Genomic DNA, 20,275 nt, shown 5'->3' on the forward strand with positions numbered 1-20,275 from the left:
TCCAGCCCAATTAGGCTGCCTTGCTAATGAACCTCAGCTGCTTTTCATGGCTCTCTGTGGGAGAAAAAGGCTCTTTGACAGAGCAGTCCCAGCCTTCCACCTGCCCTGAGCTGCCTCTTTATTTTATTTAGTCCCATTTTATCGTTCCATGGAAAACATGGAGAGCAAAAATCAAGAGGTATTGACAAACCTTGGGAAACAGAGTTAGAACTAAATTGCTTGGGAGAGGTTGTGGCTGCTCCTGGATCCCTGGAAGTGTCCCAGGCCAGGCTGGACAGGGCCTGGAGCAACCTGGGATAGTGGAAGTTTCCCTGCCCATGGTAGGGGAGGGATGTTCTTGAAGGCCCCTTCTAAGGTGGATGATTCTGTGAAATACATGGTAAAGGTCAGCTAAGGCAATACCAGATTTGGGTTTCATCATGGATGCAAAGATCATGTTAAATCCCCTCACTCTTGAAAGGAAGATGAGGAGGAAGAAGCTGGAAATCAGGACAGTTCAGTGAAATATTTTCCTTTTACTGAACACTATGAACTCAGGGAATCAGCTTTGCAATTGTTGATGATTTCTAGAGTTTTATGGAATTGGTATTTGCTTCCTCTACAAGGGCAAACCATCAAGTAGATGTTGCCAGCAGGAGAAAAGTGGGAGCAAGGAAAAGGAATTTCCATCCCCAGTAATATCCAAGTGTTCCTTTAGTGGTCTGCACACGTAACGAACACGGCTGTGCTGGATCCAAATCCTCACATAAGTCCTGGCACCGTGAGCTGGCAGATGCCCCACCAGAAATGCCACTCCCTCACCCCTGGAGTGAAGCTCTTGGCAGTTCTCAACTCATCCAGTGGTTGGAATCTGGATCCAGTTTGGAATCTGGATCCCAAACATCCTCATTTGGGATCTCTCCGCACGTGGCGCTGATCCCATGTCCAGCAGCACATCCCAAGCACTGGAATATGCAGCGCAACCACCAGTCCCTGAACCCCATTGATGGCACCTCAGGGTCCTCCCACAGCCTAAACTCCTCCTCTCCCACAATCCCAAAGCAATCTGGAGTCTTCCAGCTGTTGTTTGGTACCTCCTGGCAGGAGTTACCTGGCAGACACGAGCAAACCGATCCATAAAGCCCAAAATGGCTTGTGAACAGAACTTCTGGAATGTCTCATTGCTTCCAAGGGCCAAACAGGAGAATGCTGGTCTTTAGAGAAGCTCACACTCCAAGGACACAGCACCCTCCCTTCCTCTGGAGGTTTTGTGGTCTCTGGGCATCAGCTCCAGTTTTCCCTCAGTATGACCAGACCTGTAGCAATTTCTGTCAACCCCACCTGCTGCAAGAGCTGCTTCCCTTTTCCCAGTCTCAGCCAAAGTTTCCTCTATTCCTCCTGCAACACCTTTTGAAGATGTGTTTTGGCCAACTTTGTTATATTCTTTGTTTTCTCCTTGATGAGTTCCATCACCTCCTGAGAGGTGTCCCTGCCCATGGCAGGGGTGGAACCAGATGATCTTTAAGATCCCTTCCAACCCAAACCATTCTGTGATTCCATGATTTAACTTCAGAGCGAACTCGGGAGGGATGCAAGGATTGCTGTCCCTCCTTTTTTATGGTGAATACCAAACAAAGAGGAGAGTTCAGTGAATGCTGCCAAGTTCACTACAGGGGTTTTAAAAAGTGGCCACTGTTCAGCACCAAACAGTGACCCCCAGTCCCTTGTGGGTTGGGATGTGGCTGAGCCCTCTCATCCCCCAAACCAGCCTGAGATGCCAGGGCTGACTGGGAACAGCAGGGGCCAAACATGGAGCCTCTGGAGCTGGTCCCAAAGTGCTGCCTGGCATGGGATCTTCAGGGAGAATCACTCTCAAAGCTCACACCAATGACTCATGGGCAGCTCAGCTGGGGCACAGCACCTGACCCTCCTTCCTGTGCACAGGAGTCACAGAATCCCAGGATCCCTGAGGTTGGAAAAGCCCTCCCAGCCCATCCCGTCCCAGCTGTGCCCGATGCCCACCTTGTCCCCAGCCCAGAGCACTGAGTGCCACGTCCAGGCTTTCCTTGGACACCTCCAGGGATGGGCACTCCAAACCTCCCTGGGCAGCCCCTGCCAAGGCCTGAGCTCCCTTTCCATGGGGAAATTCCTGCTGCTGTCCACCCTGAGCCTGCCCTGGCCCAGCCTGAGGCCGTTCCCTCTCCTCCTGTCCCTGTTCCCTGGCAGCAGAGCCCGACCCCCCCGGCTGCCCCCTCCTGTCAGGGACTTGTGCAGAGCCACAAGGTCCCCCCTGAGCCTCCTTTGCTCCAGCCTGAGCCCCTTTCCCAGCTCCCTCAGCTGCTCCTCACAGGGTTGACTCTCCAGAACCTTCACCACCCTCACCAGGAAAGATCCATGTCTGGAACAAGGCAGAGACTGAATCTCCATCCCAGCTCCAGGTTATCTCCAGCAGATCCATCTTCCCTGTTCAGAGGAAAAGCTCATTTCAGTAGAGGATGAGCTGAGTTATCTGCTACATCTGATTCCAACTCCACTGCCCTCCAAGGGAGCCAACACTCCCACTCACGTTTCACCTGAAAGCCTCTGGAAAAAGCCACCTCCAGCTCCCTGTGGGTCAATCACAGAATCCCAAAGGATGCAGCCAATAGCTCCTTCCCTATTTAAACACAGTCTGAATTGGGTATTAACTACCTGCTGTGTTTGGCAGCTCTCTTATTCCTAAAATAAATAACTGTATGAAAAGTCATAAACTCTATATTGGACTTTTTCATTAAAAAAAAAAAAACAACAACAAAAAAATCAAAGTACTGTCAGGATTTTAGCAGCCTCACTTCTTGCAGTAAATCTGCTTCCACAGCTGTTCCTGCTGTACTGTGTCCTTCAGCCAAGAGTAGCTGCAGTCCAACATTTCCTTCTTAAGTTATTCCTTACCCAGAGCAAAGCCAAGGGAATTTTGGACAGGGCTTGCCTGCTCGAAATTATGAATGTGCTCTTATTAGAGCAGGTTGCATGTTTTCTATTAAATATTCATTCAAATAACAATCCAGCAAAACGTTTGTCAGAAAGAGAGTTACTTTGGCTGGAAGGACACATTTTTCTTCCAGTCTCCACCAAAACTCCCCCGTATTTATCACGTCCAGGATTTGAGGGCATAAATGAAGATCTTGCTTGAACTTTGTTGAGCTCCATCAGCAGTGCCAGATCCTGTTCTTTTGTTTCAGAGTTGTACCAGTTCAGGAATTGCTTGGTTGTCACCAGGGAAAAACCTTTTACAGGTTCCACTATGGCTTATAAAATGGGAGAAATAAGAAAAGGGGGGGGAAAGGAAAAAAAAAAAAAGAGAGGAAAGTGGCATTTTCTACTCCTGCCTCTTAAAAACCTGCCCATGTTGAGCTGAGAGCCACAGAGTGTCTTGTAAAGTGGTTTGATTTCATTGGATCATGGAATGGTTTGGGTTGGAAGGGACCTTAGAGCCCACCCAGTGCCAGCCCTGCCATGGCAGGGACACCTCCCACTGTCCCAGGCTGCTCCAAGCCCCAATGTCCAGCCTGGCCTTGGGCACTGCCAGGGATCCAGGGGCAACCTGTGCCTCACCACCCTCATAATAAAGAATTTCCTCCCAAAACCCCACCTAACCCTGCCCTCCCTCAGCTTAGGGCCTTGTCCCGTCACTTCAGCCCTTGTGAAAAGTCCCTCTCCAAGTCAAACCATGAAAGAAAGGTTTCCTCTAAATCCCAGAGAACTTCAGTGTTCCTGCAGAACTCCCCACCTTGTTCTGAGCTAAACCCCAGCTCCAGGAGCTGCTCCAATGAACAAAGTTAAAAATTAGCAATGTTGCCATCATGTGGCTGCTCCCAGCAAAGGCTCGGCCGTGAGCCTGAATTTATTAATCAGCAGAGAGCAGATTGCACCTGGATCCTGCTGTGGAAGCTCAGAGACACCGTTTAAAGTTGTCACTATTATAGGATATATTTAGAGAAATTATTTTTATAGCAAGAACCTGTGTACAACAGAAAAGGGGATCCCAGCCCTTCTACTGTGCCCCTGATCCTCAGGGATTTATAGATCATATTTAAAACCTCACTCCAAAATTCATCTTGAGTTGTCCAAGCAGAAATCCTAGAAGTGAAAATCCCCTCTTCCTGCAGAAACAAGAAGGAAGAAAAAAGGATAAGGAATCAGTTTCAATATCCTTCATCTTTGACATGGCTTGAAAGTGAAATTGTAATGTTCCAGCTCTTGAATTCCTTTATCCTATGACTGCTAGAATAACTTGTGATTTTCAGTGATTTTATTATATTTTCTTTTACCAATCCCTTCTCTGCAGTATCACACCAAGTTCTTCTACACTGACAAGAAAAATCCAAGGAAAGCATTCCCACAGCCCACATCAGAGCAGCTGGGGCTGCCCCTGGATCCCTGGCAGTGCCTAAGGCCAGGCTGGACATTGGGGCTTGGAGCAGCCTGGCACAGTGGGAGGTGCCCCTGCCCATGGCAGGGGGTGGCACTGGATATTTAAGATCCCTTCCAACCCAAACCATGCCGTGATCCTGCGATTTGTTTGGAAAATTGTTTCCCAACTCCTGGGAAGCTGAGAGTGGATAGAAACAATGGTGAATTTCCCACCCCACCTGCTCCAGGAACAAACATCTCCCAGGTCCTGGCAAACTTCTCCAGCTTTTTTGGTGGAAAATCCTGTCTGGGCACAAGGTGCAGTTGTTTTATGCCAACTCTTTCCCACTACACAGGATTCCCCATTCCAAGGAATAATTGCCATGGACAATAACCCATCCCTGTTCCTGCACTGTCTGCTCAGAATTACATATTTTATCCAGTCAAATATTCCAGCAGGAGCCTGGTTTGGGCTATTCCTGCTTCTCCAAGCAAGGAACATGGACTTGGCTGTTCCTGGCTGTCAATTTTACCTTCCTTTAATAATCCATCCCACAGCAGAGATGCAGCTATTTTATGGATTGAAAATTTAGAATATTGGAGCACCCAGCCAACACCTTCTCTCCCTTCTCCTTGCAGAGTAAATCCACACCTTCCTCCCTACCCTGCTATTTATTTGTAAGCGCATCCAGCTGGTGCAACCCCACTGGTGCCAGGAAAAGGGAAAACAAAACCATCCACGGGCTCCTGCAGCTCTTGGCTTGCAGGAGGAGCACTCAGTGAGCTCAAAGTACCATTTTAAATGAGATCAATCGACCAGGCTGAGATCCCACAGCCATTCCCAATCCAGCCTGGCACGTTTCCATTTCCCTTCACAAACAACACCAAAATTCCTTATTTCAGCTTGGCAGAAGTCAAAACAAAAATGCCTGCCTAGCTTATTTATTTATTTTGGTGGCTGAAGGGGGAAAGTTTATGCTGAGACAAAACCTGACATTATTTAGCATCAGAATTTATCATTGTTATGCTTAAAACTCAAATCTTGAGGAGTCTTGAGGGGGGAAAATGCACAGAGAAACAATTCCCTTCAAAATGGAGCTTTCCTGGTTAAACTCTCAGCAAGGAAAAACATTTTAAGTGGGAAATACAAACAATTGGAGCGCAAACACGAAGATTTGGGGTGTTAAATACCAATCAGCCCTCCCAGAAAAGATGGCAACAACGTAAAAGACAGAAACCGGTTCCTCTCCTTTCAGGAGCACCAGGATCAGCTTTTCCCAGGCACTGAAGAGCCCCAGTTTATGCCCAGTTTCCAGACATAAAGAAATCTGTGAACCTTTTTAATTATTCATGCTCCGAGAGGCAGAATCCTCTCGGGTTGCAGGCCCGGAGGCCTTGGGGCCGTGGCTTTTCCTGGGATTTTTCAGCTGAGGGAATAAGCAGCTCAGCGATATCAGTGTCCCTCGGCTGGAAGTTCGGCAGCCACGGGAGGGAAAACTGCTCCCAGTTTGCCCATTCCAGCTTTTCTGCTGGTGCTGGAGCACCTGCAGGGAGACTCCAAGATGATGAGGCTGCATGGATAAACTCCTCCCAGAGGGATTGGGAAGGAGGAGGAGAAGTCTCGGCACCCCCAGCCCCGTCTCTCTGCAGCTCTGCCAGCTCCCCTTGGAAGGGGAATGGCAGCATCCCAAAATCCCACACCTGAGGAAGAACAGAGCTGCTGTGTGGGGCTCGGGGCTGCTCAGGGAGGGGGAAAATTAGGACCAAATGTGGGGATTTTGCTTTGGAGATGATTGGCAAAAGTGCTGCCAAGTCAGGGCTGAGAGATCTCCCAAGCAGTAAGGTCTGGAACGAGCAGGGAAAATACCTGGGGAAGCACAGAGGGGTTTGGGATGGGAGTAGCCTTAAAAATCATCCAATTCCAACCCCCCTGGGACGCCTTCCATTAGCCCAGACTGCTCCAAGTCCCAATGTCCAGCCTGGCCTTGGGCACTGCCAGGGATCCAGGGGCAGCCCCAGCTGCTCTGGGCACCCTGTGCCAGGGCCTGCCCACCCTCCCAGGGAACAATTCCTGCCCAAAATCCAATCTAACCCCACTGTCTGTCAGTTTGAAGCCATTCCCTGTGTCCTGTCCTTCTTTCTCCTTTCTTCTCACCTCCTCCAGGCACTGAATGCTCTTCCCTTGGTGGACTTTTCTGCAAAACCCCAAATCCACACCAGTCTCTCCATAAAGACTGCCAGGACCTCTGTGGGTTGTACCTGCAGCCAGAGGCTCTGCTGGATGTGCAATCCTGGGAATCTGTGTCACCTCAGCCCATGACCATGGCTAATCCAAGGCCCATTGCTTGCAGACTCTGGAGTGCCAATTCCTCCTGGAAAAACCTTTGGATTCACTGAGTGAAGCAGGAGAGGCCGTGCTCTGCTCAACTCAGGACTGAAGTCATCCTGTGGTGTTTTCCTCCTTGAGGAGTTCTTTCCTGTAGAACCCTGTTTTCTTCTTCAACCACGTGGAAAGAAGCCAGAAATAATCACTTGGTAGAACAACAAAAAAATGATGATGAAAAATATCTTGAGGGATGGAAGTGTGGAGGAGAGGGGAGCTCTGCTCCGTTTGCTTTGCTTTAGGGAACGCTGTCACCTGCTGGCAGGAGACTGAAAAACCGGCGTTTTTTGTGGCAAAAAAGAGCTTCCCTATCCCAGAGGGGAGAAAAAAACCCACAAAAAACCTCCAAGCTAAAACCCAACCTGGAAAATGAGGTGTTCTTGGGTAAGAAAGATCCTTGCTGGGCTGAGTCCTGCACAGGAATTCCCAAAGATACCAAACTCCCTCTCAGCTTCCCTCCCATCCACTTCTTCTCCTCAAATGCCAGTTTTGTCTCCTTCTCCAGCCTCTCTCCACATCCCAGCTCCAACTACTCCCTACCTGTCCCTTTTCCTCCCCCAGCCACCTCCATTTCCATGGACGCCCTCCTCCTTTTCAACCATTTCCCACCTTCCACGTGGCCAGAGAAAATCAGGAGCTCTCCCTGGGCACGAGCATCTCACACCTGCCTGCCTTCCATGATTTCCATTTTTCAGTGCACAGGCAGCACTTAGGAGATTTGGGACTGCCAAAAATTGTCCCACGGAGAGGCCCCTCAAGGGCTGTGTCCAGTTTAGATCAGATATTAGGGAAAAATTTCTTCCTGGCAAAGTAAGGATGCCCAGGGAAGTGGTGGAATCACGTCCCTGATGTCATTTAATTCATGACACTTTGTTGTCACATAATTCATCTGCCTCTTCTTCAGGATCCTGCAGCTGCCAGAGCAGGAAACACACAGAGTTCCCTGAAAAGTCTGTTTTTCTTGATTAATTTTATGGTCTTTATGTTCTTTATTTGGTAACAAAGTTCATATAAACACAGGGAATGTGCACAGAAAATACAGAGTCTGTCTAGAATCCATGGGTAAGGATCAAGGAAATTTTGACCAAATTGCAGTGGTTAATTAATGACAAGATAAATTAATATTGACATCTGGATAGCTAAAAATTAAAACTTCAACAGCACAGGAGCACAAGGTCTGGCTGTCTAAAAATTCACCATTATTACACAGCAGAAAGTCTTTTCAGGAACAAGACAAACGTGAATCCTCAACCAGCTAGAAAGTTACAAGATCTATTTGAAACCCATCCGAAAAACTGCAAAATCCACTTGAAACCCAACTAAAAAATTGCAAAATCTGTTTGAAACCCATCTGAAGAATATCAAAATCTACTTGAAACCCCTGCTGCAGTTACCTACAAAGCTCTATGGAACAAGGCCTGCCCAGTTCAGTGGCTCCCAAAAATATCTGCATTTCAAGGTGGGATGTCCACGTGCTTTTGGGGAGGAGCAAGAAATCCTCAAGATTTTAATGAGCAGAAACTCAACCACGGACAAGTGGGTTTTGAGGGAGAGTTTGCACTGGAGATGATCCACAGGGCTTCCCTATCCCACAGAAATGATGCTAAAGACACCCATGGAAAAGCTGGAGCTGCCTGTGGCATTTCAGGATTTTCAGTTTGCATCTCCCAACTGAGAAATGCTCTCAAGGACTAATCTTCCTCAGTCAACTATAAAATGTAATTCTAGAAGGAATAGAAACAATTTTTTTTGCAGAGAATGGACAGATATAAAATCAAGAATGCAGAATTAGGACACAAATGTAATTTTTTAAAAGATCTATCAGCAAGCCAGAGAAATAAATGTGAGAATTAACTCTTTATGATTCTTCACTAGAAGGAAACCCAGGTTTAATTAAGTCTAATGAAGATCCATCCTCAGCACAGTGAGAAAACCAAGATCCCATCAAGCTTCCTGTAACTTCTTGCTTATTAATTGTTGAAATTTAATTGTAGGCAAGAGTTCATTTGCCTGAAAGACTGACAGAGGTGTTTGTTAATATTTCCTCCCTGTGAGACTTCTGTGAGTCACTTCTGGAATATTGAGATTTCTGCTTTTATGAAGTATTAAATGCTAAAAAATGTCAGGTTTAGAAGTTTCCCATCCACTGGAGTGTGTTTTGTTGGCTAAGGGAGTTACTGGGGAAAAAAGGGGAAATTTCAATGAACACACTCAAATGCTGCTGCCTCAGGAAAATCTCACACCTGCATTTCTTTTTTAAGTCCAGAAATTAAACAAGAACTTGCTGCTGTTTCATTCTTACAGCAGCTCTTCAGAGGGTTTCCTCCCTTTGCTTTCTTGTTTCTTGCAGTTCAATCTTCCCATTTCTGCTTCCACATCTCAGTCCTGATCTTTGCTGCTGCTTTCAGAGTCAATCAGCTCCACTCCACAGCTACTGAGGAGCATTATTTGACACAGTGCTGAAGAAATAAACCAAAATGCTGCAATTTCCCCCTTTTTTAGGTCTTGAACCACATCAAATCTTATGAATGCATTCAATTCTTTTTGCCAGACACATTATTGGCAGACATAATGCTTTATAAATGTGGATTTAGGAACTCTGATGGAGACTCACAGCTTACTGGATGGATTTTTAATCCCCAGATTTCCCTGATTTCCTTATTCTTGAAGTCACTTCCCAATTATTTCTTCTATTGCAGAACCACATTCCTGAAACCTGTGTCTTCCACTGGCAGCTTCTTCACAGTTCTACATCAAATATGCACAGGGAACTTGAATTGGGAGTTGAGGGTTGAACTTCTGCAAGAAGAAATGCACTCAGACACGGCTGCTTTGACTTCAGGCTGTGAGGAGTCTGCTCAGCCTTTATTTGTTGGGATCACAGCTGGTTTGATCCCCAGCAGGTGCAGGAAGGGACAATTCCTCAGTCCTGGGACGTTTTTGTGCTGGGGGAGTTTGGAGGCTCTCATCAGATGGCAGTGATTTCTCTGGAAGAAGCAGACAGGGAAATCATTTCAAGTGAATAAATCCATATTAAAAAAACCCCACCCTGGTCTGAGAGAGTCCAGAACCTGAAACAATGATGTGGTGGAAGTACAAAAGTCTTTAAAAACTGGAGAACATCACATCCATGAATTTATCCTAGGTTTCACTGCTATAAAACTGTAGGGACAGTCACAATGAGCTGCCCCAGAGCAGTGAGAACACATTTCATATTGCCCAAAGCACCTTTCAGACACATAGAGACAATGGAGAAGCTTTAGAATTTGCAATTAGAGTGAGGATTGTTTTGTAATATAAATCTATAATGGAAAAAAACTGACTGGGAAAAGACTTGGCCGGGTATTAAGAGCCACAGAAACTCACCATGTTCCTGTTCTGAGGAAGGAGGGACAGGAGCTGGGTCTGGATATGCAGAGGTTGGAGTGTCTGGCTTCAAGGAAATCAAGTTTACTCTCCTTTAAAAGAACAGAAACAGTTGAATTGCTTTATAGACATCATTTCCATGACTATTTCACTTCAAGATTTAATTCATATAGAATCAGTTAACTGCAAAGGTAGTTCAGATATATTTTACTGCACATTTTTCCTTCTTTTCATAAGCTGAATGGAGCATTATCCACTTCCAATCCCCTCTGCCATGGGCAGGGCCACCTTCCACTGGAGCAGGGTGCTCAGAGCCCTGATACAATCAATACCTGGACTATTGGCAATTTCTAAAAACCAGAGGGCCTGTCTAGACTTGCACTCTTCATTTCTTAAAATATTCTTTGGCAGAAGGGTCTTTAAATAGCTCTTGGCAGCTGAAGGCTTCAGATATCATTTTTGTACAGAAAACTGGACCTTAAAACAGAATCACAGAATATTCTGGGCTGGAAGGGACCCACAAGGATCAAAGTCCAACTCGTGGCCAAGCCAGACGCCTTTTGTTGTGAAGGGTCACGTGAATTTGCTGCCTCACATTTCAGGCAGAAACCTAAAAGCTCCACATTTAGGAGACATTCTGACCTCTCATTTGCAGCACAACAAAAATCCCCACATCAAGACAGCTCCTACCCACAGCCAGGGTTGGGAATTTGTGTGCAAAGCTCAGCCTTTAAACATAGCACAAGCACAGCTTGTCTTGGCCCCTGAATTTACGACTGGAATCTCACCTGGGTGTTTTGAAACAGGACTGTAGAGTGGTGAGGGTGACCCTCCTGGGCTGGGGGGCTTTGCTGCTCTGGTTGGCTGCCTGGCTGCTTCTCCTCTCCTCTGAGGATGGCACTGGAATGGTTTTGATGCCAACAGGTGTGGAAGGCAGGTCCTTGCCAGCAGTGCCAGGGGGTCGAGGTTGGAGGGGGGGATCCCTGGTGGGAGGGGTCCCCTCTGCCAGCCGGGAGCCTGGGGAAATCACTTTGTGGGACTGGCTCTTCTTGGCTTTCTTGTCTGCTGCACCAGGAGTCCTGACACTGATCTGGGGCTTTTCCTTCAGGGGCACTCCCAGCTCGTCCTTGTCGAAGGTGACGAATGAGCAGTATCCATCCGTGGAGGAAATGGCCAGGAAGGATCCATCACTGGACCTGTTTGGGATTTATTTTTTTCCATTAAAGGCCAGGATTTTACTTCAACCTTCACCCAACTGATTAAGAGCCACAATTCTCTAATTTCCTGTAAAAAAGGGGTGGGTTGCTGCTCAGACATTGATGAGTGACCATGTGTGTGTCATAAATGAAATATAAACCCAAAGCAAGGCTCAAGGTGCTGCACAGAACCTGGACATGGAAAAAGGACATTTCCCCCCCAAAAAATCTTAGGAATACAATTCCTTACCATGAAATGTCACTCAGGGTGTGGTAATGGATGTTGGAAACATAACCAAAGGGGAAGGACTGCTCAGTGTCATAAAACAGCACAGAATCTTCTGAAGCAACAGCAAACACCAACCGATAGGGCAGGTTAAACAGGGCAGGGGGGGATTTGGGACTGATTTCATCTGCAAAGAAAAGAACAGGGAGAATTCTCTTGTATTTATTGCAAGATAGTGACTGCACTTGGCCATTAATTTAAGTAAAATTACATTATTACTCAGTACCAAGATAAACACTGAGAAGACAGTGCTTGTGTAAAACGTAAAATTTAACATTTCTGTCGTCTGAAATTTACTTGATTTTCTTAGTTGAAGAAAAATTGGCAGAATTTTTCTCCCTCTGGTTTGCTGATGTTTTGTTTTGTAAAGTTTGCTCTGTATTTTCCAATTGGAATTTTTCAGTGTATTTACATGAACTTCAATATTAAAGTGGCCCTTTAGAAGAGCTACAGAGAGCAACTGCAGATCCTCATCTCCTTCCTTTGCAGCACAATGGATCTAAAATTATGATGGAAATAGAACAGGTAAATCCTGTAAGGAATACTCCAAATTTAACCTTTAAAGAAAGGAGCCAAGCTCTGCCTTTTCACCTGAGTAATGTCAGTCTTGTTAAAATATAAACACTCCTGGACCCACACAATAAAGCTGGATTTCAATCCCCAGATAAATTCTTGTGCAACTTCACACAATCCCATCCCCAGCTCCGAATTCCTGTTCTGCCCAGTAACACCAGCACTGCTTCCTTGAATAAACACCAGTGGTTGCTGCAAACTGTTCCAACTCCCTGTGATGTGGGCAGTTGAGACTAACAGGAATTATTTCATGGGATTGCTCCTCTGGTGCTAAACCAGGTTATTTATTTTGAACACAAAATGGTTAACAGTTTGAGCAAAATATTTAACAGTGTTTCTGCAGCCTGAGGCGCCAAGGAACAACATTTATCCACTTGACCAAAAGCTACTCACGGGGGACTCATGGTGAACTGAGAGTCTCAGAATCAGGAAACAGCTTCTAAGATGTGGTACAGCACTGTCTTAGAGGAATGCTAAAAGGCTGGGGCATAAAATAGTGACCAGCCACATCTTTTCCCAGATTTGCTGTGAGTTCCCACTCCCTGAAGCCTGCCAATACCTTCAGCAGATGCTCCTCTCAGCTCAAAGTAGACAGGACAGCAGCGAACAGCCAGAGTTCCCTTGCCAGGACAGGGGAGGTGACCCACGGGCCTTCAGAGAGAATCAGGAGTTCAGAAAACAGCCTTGCACGATTTGAACTATTTATTTTTTAATAAAAACCTATTTTTATGTCACTAAACCCTACCTTTTAAGATTGTTTCTGGAGAAAACATAGGTGGTGTTTGTAACGTTCTCTCCTGATTCCACACAGCCAGCTGCAAAAACAAAGGTTCCAACATTACTCATCACCTCAGAGAGCTCCTGAGCACACACCTTGTGTCCATAAACATTCTAATTCCCAGGAATTAGGCTTGTCCATAAACATTCTAATTCCCGGGAATTAGGCTTGTCAGTTGGGCAAAAGCTGTGCAACTTGAATACAACTTTAAAAGGCATCCCAAATATTTATTTAGTGCTGGTTTTATTTCCCTTATACACTTCCCTCCTCACAGCTGCTTTTTGATGTTGCCAGACATCAATAAAAGCAGAGCTTGGACAGGCACAAACTGATCCCTCCTTGCAGGGTTGTTTTCACTCTGAATGCAGAATGTTCTGAGGGAAGGACCCAAACAAAGAGAGGCCAGTCAAAAGAAACCACTCATTATCCTTCATTTTTATTTTAAGAGTTCTGGTGTTGCAATTTATTCAGCAAAATGCCACAAATATCACTTTTATCACAAGAGAAAACTGATGCTGTGGATTGCTAGTGGAGTTAATAAGGAGGAGGAGGAATGGCTTAATTAGGATAAATCGGCATCCCTGACACGTTGGAAATACTGAAGAACATTCAAACTAGAACGTAATAGATTGAGGGAGCTGGAAAGGGGCTCAGGCTGGAGCAAAGGAGGCTCAGGGGGGACCTTGTGGCTCTGCACAAGTCCCTGACAGGAGGGGGCAGCCGGGGGGGTCGGGCTCTGCTGCCAGGGAACAGGGACAGGAGGAGAGGGAACGGCCTCAGGCTGGGCCAGGGCAGGCTCAGGGTGGACAGCAGCAGGAATTTCTCCATGGTGTAGGAACCCAGAGTGCTGAGAATATTTCTTTGCCTGTTTTGAAGGGGTTTTACCCCCCTGAACAACGCTGTTTTGACTTCCAGCCTTGGAAAAAATTACCAACGGTCAGACAGGAACTAGAAAATGCAGTGGTGTGAATTAGGTGATAGACTACTATGTAAGATTGTCACAGGGTGAAAAATTTAGAGGTTTTGAGCTTCTCTTTGTAGTAAATAGGTAAGAGCAAAAAACATCCAAATGGAGGATTGCTGTTGTTCTCCAAACCTTCTTCTTCTTCTACTACTACTCCATATTCTGCAGTAAAAGTAATTTGGGATGATTGGACAAAAAATTCCGCAGTTCCTGGCCGTGTTACTGAATAATTGGCAGGAAAGTGAAAATAACGTACCTTTTTAGTAACCATTGGTTAAATTATCTTTAAAGGGCTGTGTAAATCTAGTTAGACTTTTCTCCTGCATTCTCTGCTCTGTGTTATGCCTGGGTCACACTAGTGACTCTGTTTCTCTGAGAAGACTTAATAAACAACTATCTGGCAGCAGTGAAACTCCAGGAAAGTCTCAGTTTGTCTCTCAAACTCCTAGCAAGGACTTTAAAACACCCTCTCCCATCAGGAGAGATTTGATTTATGGCACAGTTCAGTGTCACATGGAAAGGGTGGTCAGGCCTTGGAAAGAGCTGCCCAGGGAGGTTTGGAGTGCCCATCCCTGGAGGTGTCCCAGCAAGGGCTGGAGGTGGCACTCAGTGCTCTGGGCTGGGGACAAGGTGGGCATGGGGCACAGGCTGCACTCCATGACCTTGGGAATCTTTTCCAACCTCTGTGACACAACCCAAGTCGCAGGAGATGTTCTCATACCTGGAGTGAGCAGGTAGGAGCCATCAGGAGTGAAGCTGAGCCTGCGGAAAAACGACTTCATGCTGTCATCATGAAACATCCGAAAGCTCCTCGCCTGCAACACGGAAAACAGGACTGTGGGAAGGGCCAGGAATGTGCCAGCTGGAATCCCAGCGAGACAAAACATCCACTTGGACAATCCAGCCTGATGGAACTTTTCAACTAAAACATTTCAAAAGCCATGGCTCCTTCAACCTCGCTATAAATTCTTCACAGCTAAGAAAAATAGTCCTTGATCCCTCTTCAGCTGCAAAGCAAAACACTCCCAGAGCTGTCGCCTTAAATCAGTCATCAAAAAATAGTCATAACCTGGAGAACAACATTATTTAACACCCAGTGTTCCTCAGGCATTTGATTCTAACCCCAGGATTAGAGGTTAAAAGAGAACTTCTCTCATGGCAAAGTGCCTGCTCTCAGGACTGTTCTTCAGTGTCTATAAAACTCTTACAAATGTTTTCCCCCAAAAAGAAAAGGAATGAATAGAAGGAATGAATAAAGTTATAGCCAGCTTGGAGGTGTTATTTTACTATCACTTGGAACTGGTTGGGAGGGGAAAAAAAAGCTCTTTGTTTTCCCTCTTAGGGTTAGAATTTCCTAAATTATCCCAAGTTCCTATTTTTCTTAAAAACCTAACTACCTTCTTGAAAATTCCAGGCTGTTAACTTTCAAATATTATTGTGATGTCACATCCATTAATAAACTCAACTACTGCCAGGTATGTTTGAAGTTTCTCCTGTTAAGTACTACTTTTTCCCTCAGTTTTTAACATTTACAACTAAGGGATTGTGTTACTGCTTGAATCAGCAAGAAATTTTGGGGATGTGGTTTTGGGGTGGTGACGATGGGACTGGATGAGCGTGAAGGTCTCTTCCAACCTTGATGATTCCGTGATTCTGGGACATAGGAATTATTTGAATGGAAAATATTTGATCCTTTGGTTTCATGGAACAGAAAGCCCACATAAAACAGCACCCAGCAGAGTCTCCAGCCCCAGCAGAACCACGCACCTCTCCTTCAGCTCCTGATCCTGATGGCATCTTGGTGACATTGAAGGCCACTCGCTTGGTTTGGGTGTTGTAAACTCGCAGGACTCTGTGTGGGAGAGCAGAGTCAGCCAGCAGGGAATCATGGAATGGTTTGGGTTGGAAGGGACATCAGCCAGTTCCATGGGCAGGGACACCTCCCACTGTGCCAGGCTGCTCCAAGCCCCAATGTCCAGCCTGGCCTTGGGCACTGCCAGGGATCCAGGGGCAGCCCCAGCTGCTCTGGGCACCCTGTGCCAGGGCCTGCCCACCCTGCCAGGGAACAATTCCTGCCCAATCTCCCATCCAGCCCTGCCCTCTGGCACTGGGAAGCCATTCCCTGGCTCCTGGCCCTCCATGCCTTGGGAATTGTCTCTCTCCAGGTTTCCTGCAGCTCCTTCAGGCCCTGCAAGGCCACCCTGAGCTCAGCCCAAAGCTTCTCCTCTCCAGGCTGAACAATCCCAGCTCTCGCAGCCTTTCCTTTCACCCCAAGTTTCACAAAATGCCCCAGGACCTCCCTTCTCAGTCAGCACCATGAAATATAAAACTGGATCACCAAATAACCACTAATTAAAATCCTCCTCACAAGACACCTCCAGAGGGACGTGTTTTGATGTCTAAAGAACCCTGGCAATGTTTGGACTCCATAAGGTTTGGGAAGTCCCAGCACATGGATTTATGAAGGAATGAGGGAATTAGGAAATGGGGAACTGCCAGGGTGTTCCTACCTGCACTGTAGGTTCCTGAAGAGTGGGAACTCACCTTAAAAACAATTAACTACAAGTTAAAATATTAAGGCAAAGCATTTGGACCAAGAGCTCACCTGTCACAGCTCAGGGTTGCGATATACTGGCCCAGAGGATCCCAGGTTACTCCTTGGACATAACTCTTGTGCTCATTCAATATTGAAACTTTCTGTCCTGAAATCACAAACAGCTTTCAGATCATAAATTCAAATGTGTTTCCAAACATTGCAGAAATAAAACAAGACCAAAAATGTTTCGAAATGTAGAGAAATAATTTTTTAAACATAAAAGTGTTCATTGGATGGTGGCTGATAAGAATATCAGAAAAAGTTGCTTCTCAAGTGCCAGTTTAAGGTTTGTTCACTATAAACTTAATCATTAACTAGAATTAATTTTAGATTAATATTAGAACTCAGATAAGTAAAGTCAAGAGCTCTCTAACCCCAGCAATGTTCCACAAGTGAAGGTCTCAGAGCCAAAACATTGATGAGACAAAGTTACAGAGAATTTTAGAAATACTTTTTGAATACTGGTCACAGGAAGGAATCTTTCCTATTATTTAAGTGTTGCTTTCTTGCAAAGAAATCCCAGAAGCTGAGACGTTTCAAAGAAAATAAACAGTTTTTCAAAAGGATGATAAAAACACAGCTGAGGCCACGCTGCACAACACCAAAAAGTGGAGTAAGGAATATAAAAGATGTTTGTGCAAGAGTTTGGGGGGAAAAAAATATGTGAAGTTATCCTAAATACTCCAAGGTGAACAGATGCCTCAGGTGTAAATTTTGTTGGCCTGAGAATATTTTATACCTATATATAGCACAGCCTCACAAGCCCAGAAAATCACACAAAAAGCCAATTACAAGAAAGATGTTTCAAATTTTTTTGGGGAAATGCCATGTGGCACTTCCAGCACATCTGGAATTTCAAGGGATAACTGCAGCATTTACCTTTATTGACATCCCACATGATTGCTGTGTTATCTACAGAAGCAGATGCCATGTAATTTCCATCTGAGGTCCAACAAATATCATACACATCTTCCAAGTGGCCTCTAGTAGGCAGGAGAAACCAATTATTAATTTGAAAATTAAAAGCTACGTGTAAACATGAGTTTTATGAATTTTCAGGTTAAAAAAAATCAGAGGCAAATAAAAACTCCTGCTGGTGCTTCAAGCACTTCTGAAACTCTTCTCACATCAACCTCAGCAGCTGCCAGGAACTGCTTCTTCAACTTAAAAGCATTGCCCCTTGGCCTGTCACCCTCTGATTATTTAAAATGTCCCTCTCCCTCCTTTTTCTGAGCCCCATTAACAGGGAGTTAAAAGGATTAATATTAGAGCAAGTGAATTGTAGAGAGCACTGAAGTTCTACACACACTGATGACTGCACCACGTGATAAAAGCCACTGGGGAAACGAAAAACACTGAAAAGGAAACCAAACTCATCAAATAATAAATTACCTTAAAGTTTTAATGACTGCCCAGTTCTCCTTGCTGAGCTGAGCTTCATCTTCATCCTGAAAAACCAACGGCTCCAGCTCTTTGCTGTCATTCAGCTTCCACAGCAAAATGACAGCATCTATAGAAGAAATCAGAGGAGGCCACATTATTCCCCGCTCTTTTTTGTTCATGCAAAACGTAATGCAGGTGGATTTCATTTAGTTTAACTTCAAAATTATCTGGGATGAGACAGAGGAGAAGCAGCTCTCACCATCCCCTCCAGAGGCCAGGATCTCCCCACTGGGCGAGAAGCGCACAACGTTCACGGCCTTGGTGTGGCGCGCCAGGTTGGACAGGAATTCCACAATGGCTTTTCCATCTGGGCCTTTCTCCACTTTCCAGATCTAGTGACAAGAGTGTTTCAGCTTTTGAGGACAAGATGTAATGTCACAGGATCATCAAGGTGGGCAGAGCCCTCCAGGATCACCCAGTGCCACCCCAGCAGCACCAGCAGCACCCCAAAGCCTGTCCCCAAGGGCCACATCCAGACTCCTCCTGAGCACTCCCAGAGACAGTGACTCCAGCACTCCCTGGGCACCTCATCCCAAGGCCTCACCACTCTGGCAGGGAAAAATTGTTTCCAGTCTCCAACCTGAGCCTCCCTGGTGCCATTGGAGGCCATTTCCTCTCCTCCTTTCCCTTGGCACACGGCAGCAGAGCCCGACCCCCCCTCACTGCCCCTCCTGGCAGGGAGCATCTTTTATGTCAAAGAAAGCAGACATTTTTCTAGCCCTAAAATATGTATTAAAAAAAATCCCTGAAACATATGCACCACCAGGGAAGAAGAGGTCAATTTGCCAGTGAGGCAGGGAAAAGACAGCTGAGACAGCTGGAATAAACTACTACAGAGACTATATACAAGAATATGTAATGACAAGGGGGAGTGGCTTCAAATTATTAGAGAGTAGGTTTAGATCGGTATTAGGATGAAATTGTTCCCTGGGAGGGTGGGCAGGCCCTGGCACAGGGTGCCCAGAGCAGCTGGGGCTGCCCCTGGATCCCTGGCAGTGCCCAAGGCCAGAATGGACAAGGCTTGGAGCAGCCTGGGACAGTGGAAGGTGTCCCTGCCATGGCAGGGGTGGCACTGGATGAAATCCCTTTCCAATCCAAACCACCCTATAATTCTGCAGACAGCTGTGCAGTCTTACACCTTTCTCCAAACCATCCACTCCCCGTGGCACGTACCTGCCAATAACCCAGTATTTTGGATAACAAACCCCCACACCCTGCACATGCTCCAGACCCAACCCTGACAGGTTTAACTCACCCTCACGGCTGTGTCCACCCCTGCCGAGGCCAGGCGATTGATCCTCCCATCCGCTCCATGCTGGAAGTCCAAGCTGTAAACCGGCTCCTTATTATGCCACACTATCTCACAGGTGATGACCTTCATGCTTCCTGGAGACAACAGAGCAAACCCCACATCAATTCTTGTTCTTTATGGCTCAGTCGGCCAAACTTTGTGCAGATTTCCCAGGCACCGCCAGCAGAGCCTGGAACTGCACTGCAGAGACTGACAAGATGCTTTGAGGAAGGCTGTTCCTAAAAGTTCTGATTCTTATAGCTAAAGTTCATGTTTGGGGATTGCAAGAGGACGTTATCAAGCCCTGTGCATCAGTCTAAGACGTGAGGGAAAAACTTTTTTGGAGTAACAACCCCGTCAGCAACCCAAACAACGAGCGGGCACGGGCGGCCCGGCGCGGGCAGGGGAAGGGAAGAGGCGCCGCTGGCCGCTCCCGGAGCCCCGGGAATCCCCAGTCCCATTCCCCAGACCGCGGGGACCCCCAGTCCTACTCCCCAGACCCCCAAATCCCGGCGCGGCTCCCCCCGCTCGGGCCCCCCCCCTTCCCTCACCTGCGGCCCGCCCGCGGCTCCCGCGCGTTCCCGCCTTCCGCCGCCCCGCGCATGCGCGCGCCCGCCCCGCGCGCCGCCTCAGGAGCCGTCGGGGGCTGCCGGAGGGAAAAGCCCACAAATCAGCAGAATAAACCTAAAATGAAAAAAGCCCGATGCTCGCACTTCCTCAAAAGAGTGGGTTTTTTGGTTTTTTTTCCCCCCAGGCATTGCTGTGCTTGACCGGTGTAAATATATAAAAGTCTTTAAGGGTAACGTGCTCCCAGACGTCCCTGTTTCAAGTGCAAATTTTTGCCTGGAAAACAGTAATGAAAAATTACATCGTGAGAAAATGGCATCTGCTTTCACTTCTTGCTCACGGGAAGAAGAGCTGCTGGGCAGGCGGTTGAAGCCCAAAATGGTGCTCTGAGAGCTCCCCACAAGGCCTGACACAGCAGGCGAGGGAGCAGCAGAGAACAAAGGAAAACTAATTCTGTATCA

The 20,275-nt window shown here is 46.6% G+C and overlaps 1 protein-coding gene across 1 annotated transcript; it reads right to left on the reverse strand.

Moving 5' to 3' along the window:
* Positions 1–9,606: 9,606 nt before the first annotated feature.
* Positions 9,607–19,819, reverse strand: CHAF1B (chromatin assembly factor 1 subunit B). The gene is made up of 14 exons (XM_082279135.1): positions 19,799–19,819; positions 19,212–19,342; positions 18,156–18,288; positions 17,906–18,023; positions 17,393–17,496; positions 16,523–16,619; positions 15,685–15,769; positions 14,639–14,732; positions 12,921–12,990; positions 12,735–12,826; positions 11,567–11,729; positions 10,909–11,316; positions 10,121–10,212; positions 9,607–9,741 (listed from the first exon to the last, which is right to left on the reverse strand). Exons 2-14 carry the CDS (start codon positions 19,335–19,337, stop codon positions 9,620–9,622), a joined length of 1,704 nt encoding a protein of 567 aa, XP_082135261.1. The 5' UTR covers positions 19,338–19,342; positions 19,799–19,819; the 3' UTR covers positions 9,607–9,619.
* Between the last annotated feature and the right edge of the window lie 456 nt (positions 19,820–20,275).

Source organism: Coloeus monedula (assembly GCF_965178545.1).
Source record: "Coloeus monedula genome assembly, chromosome: 3".
In the NCBI taxonomy this organism is placed as follows: Eukaryota; Metazoa; Chordata; class Aves; order Passeriformes; family Corvidae; genus Coloeus; species Coloeus monedula.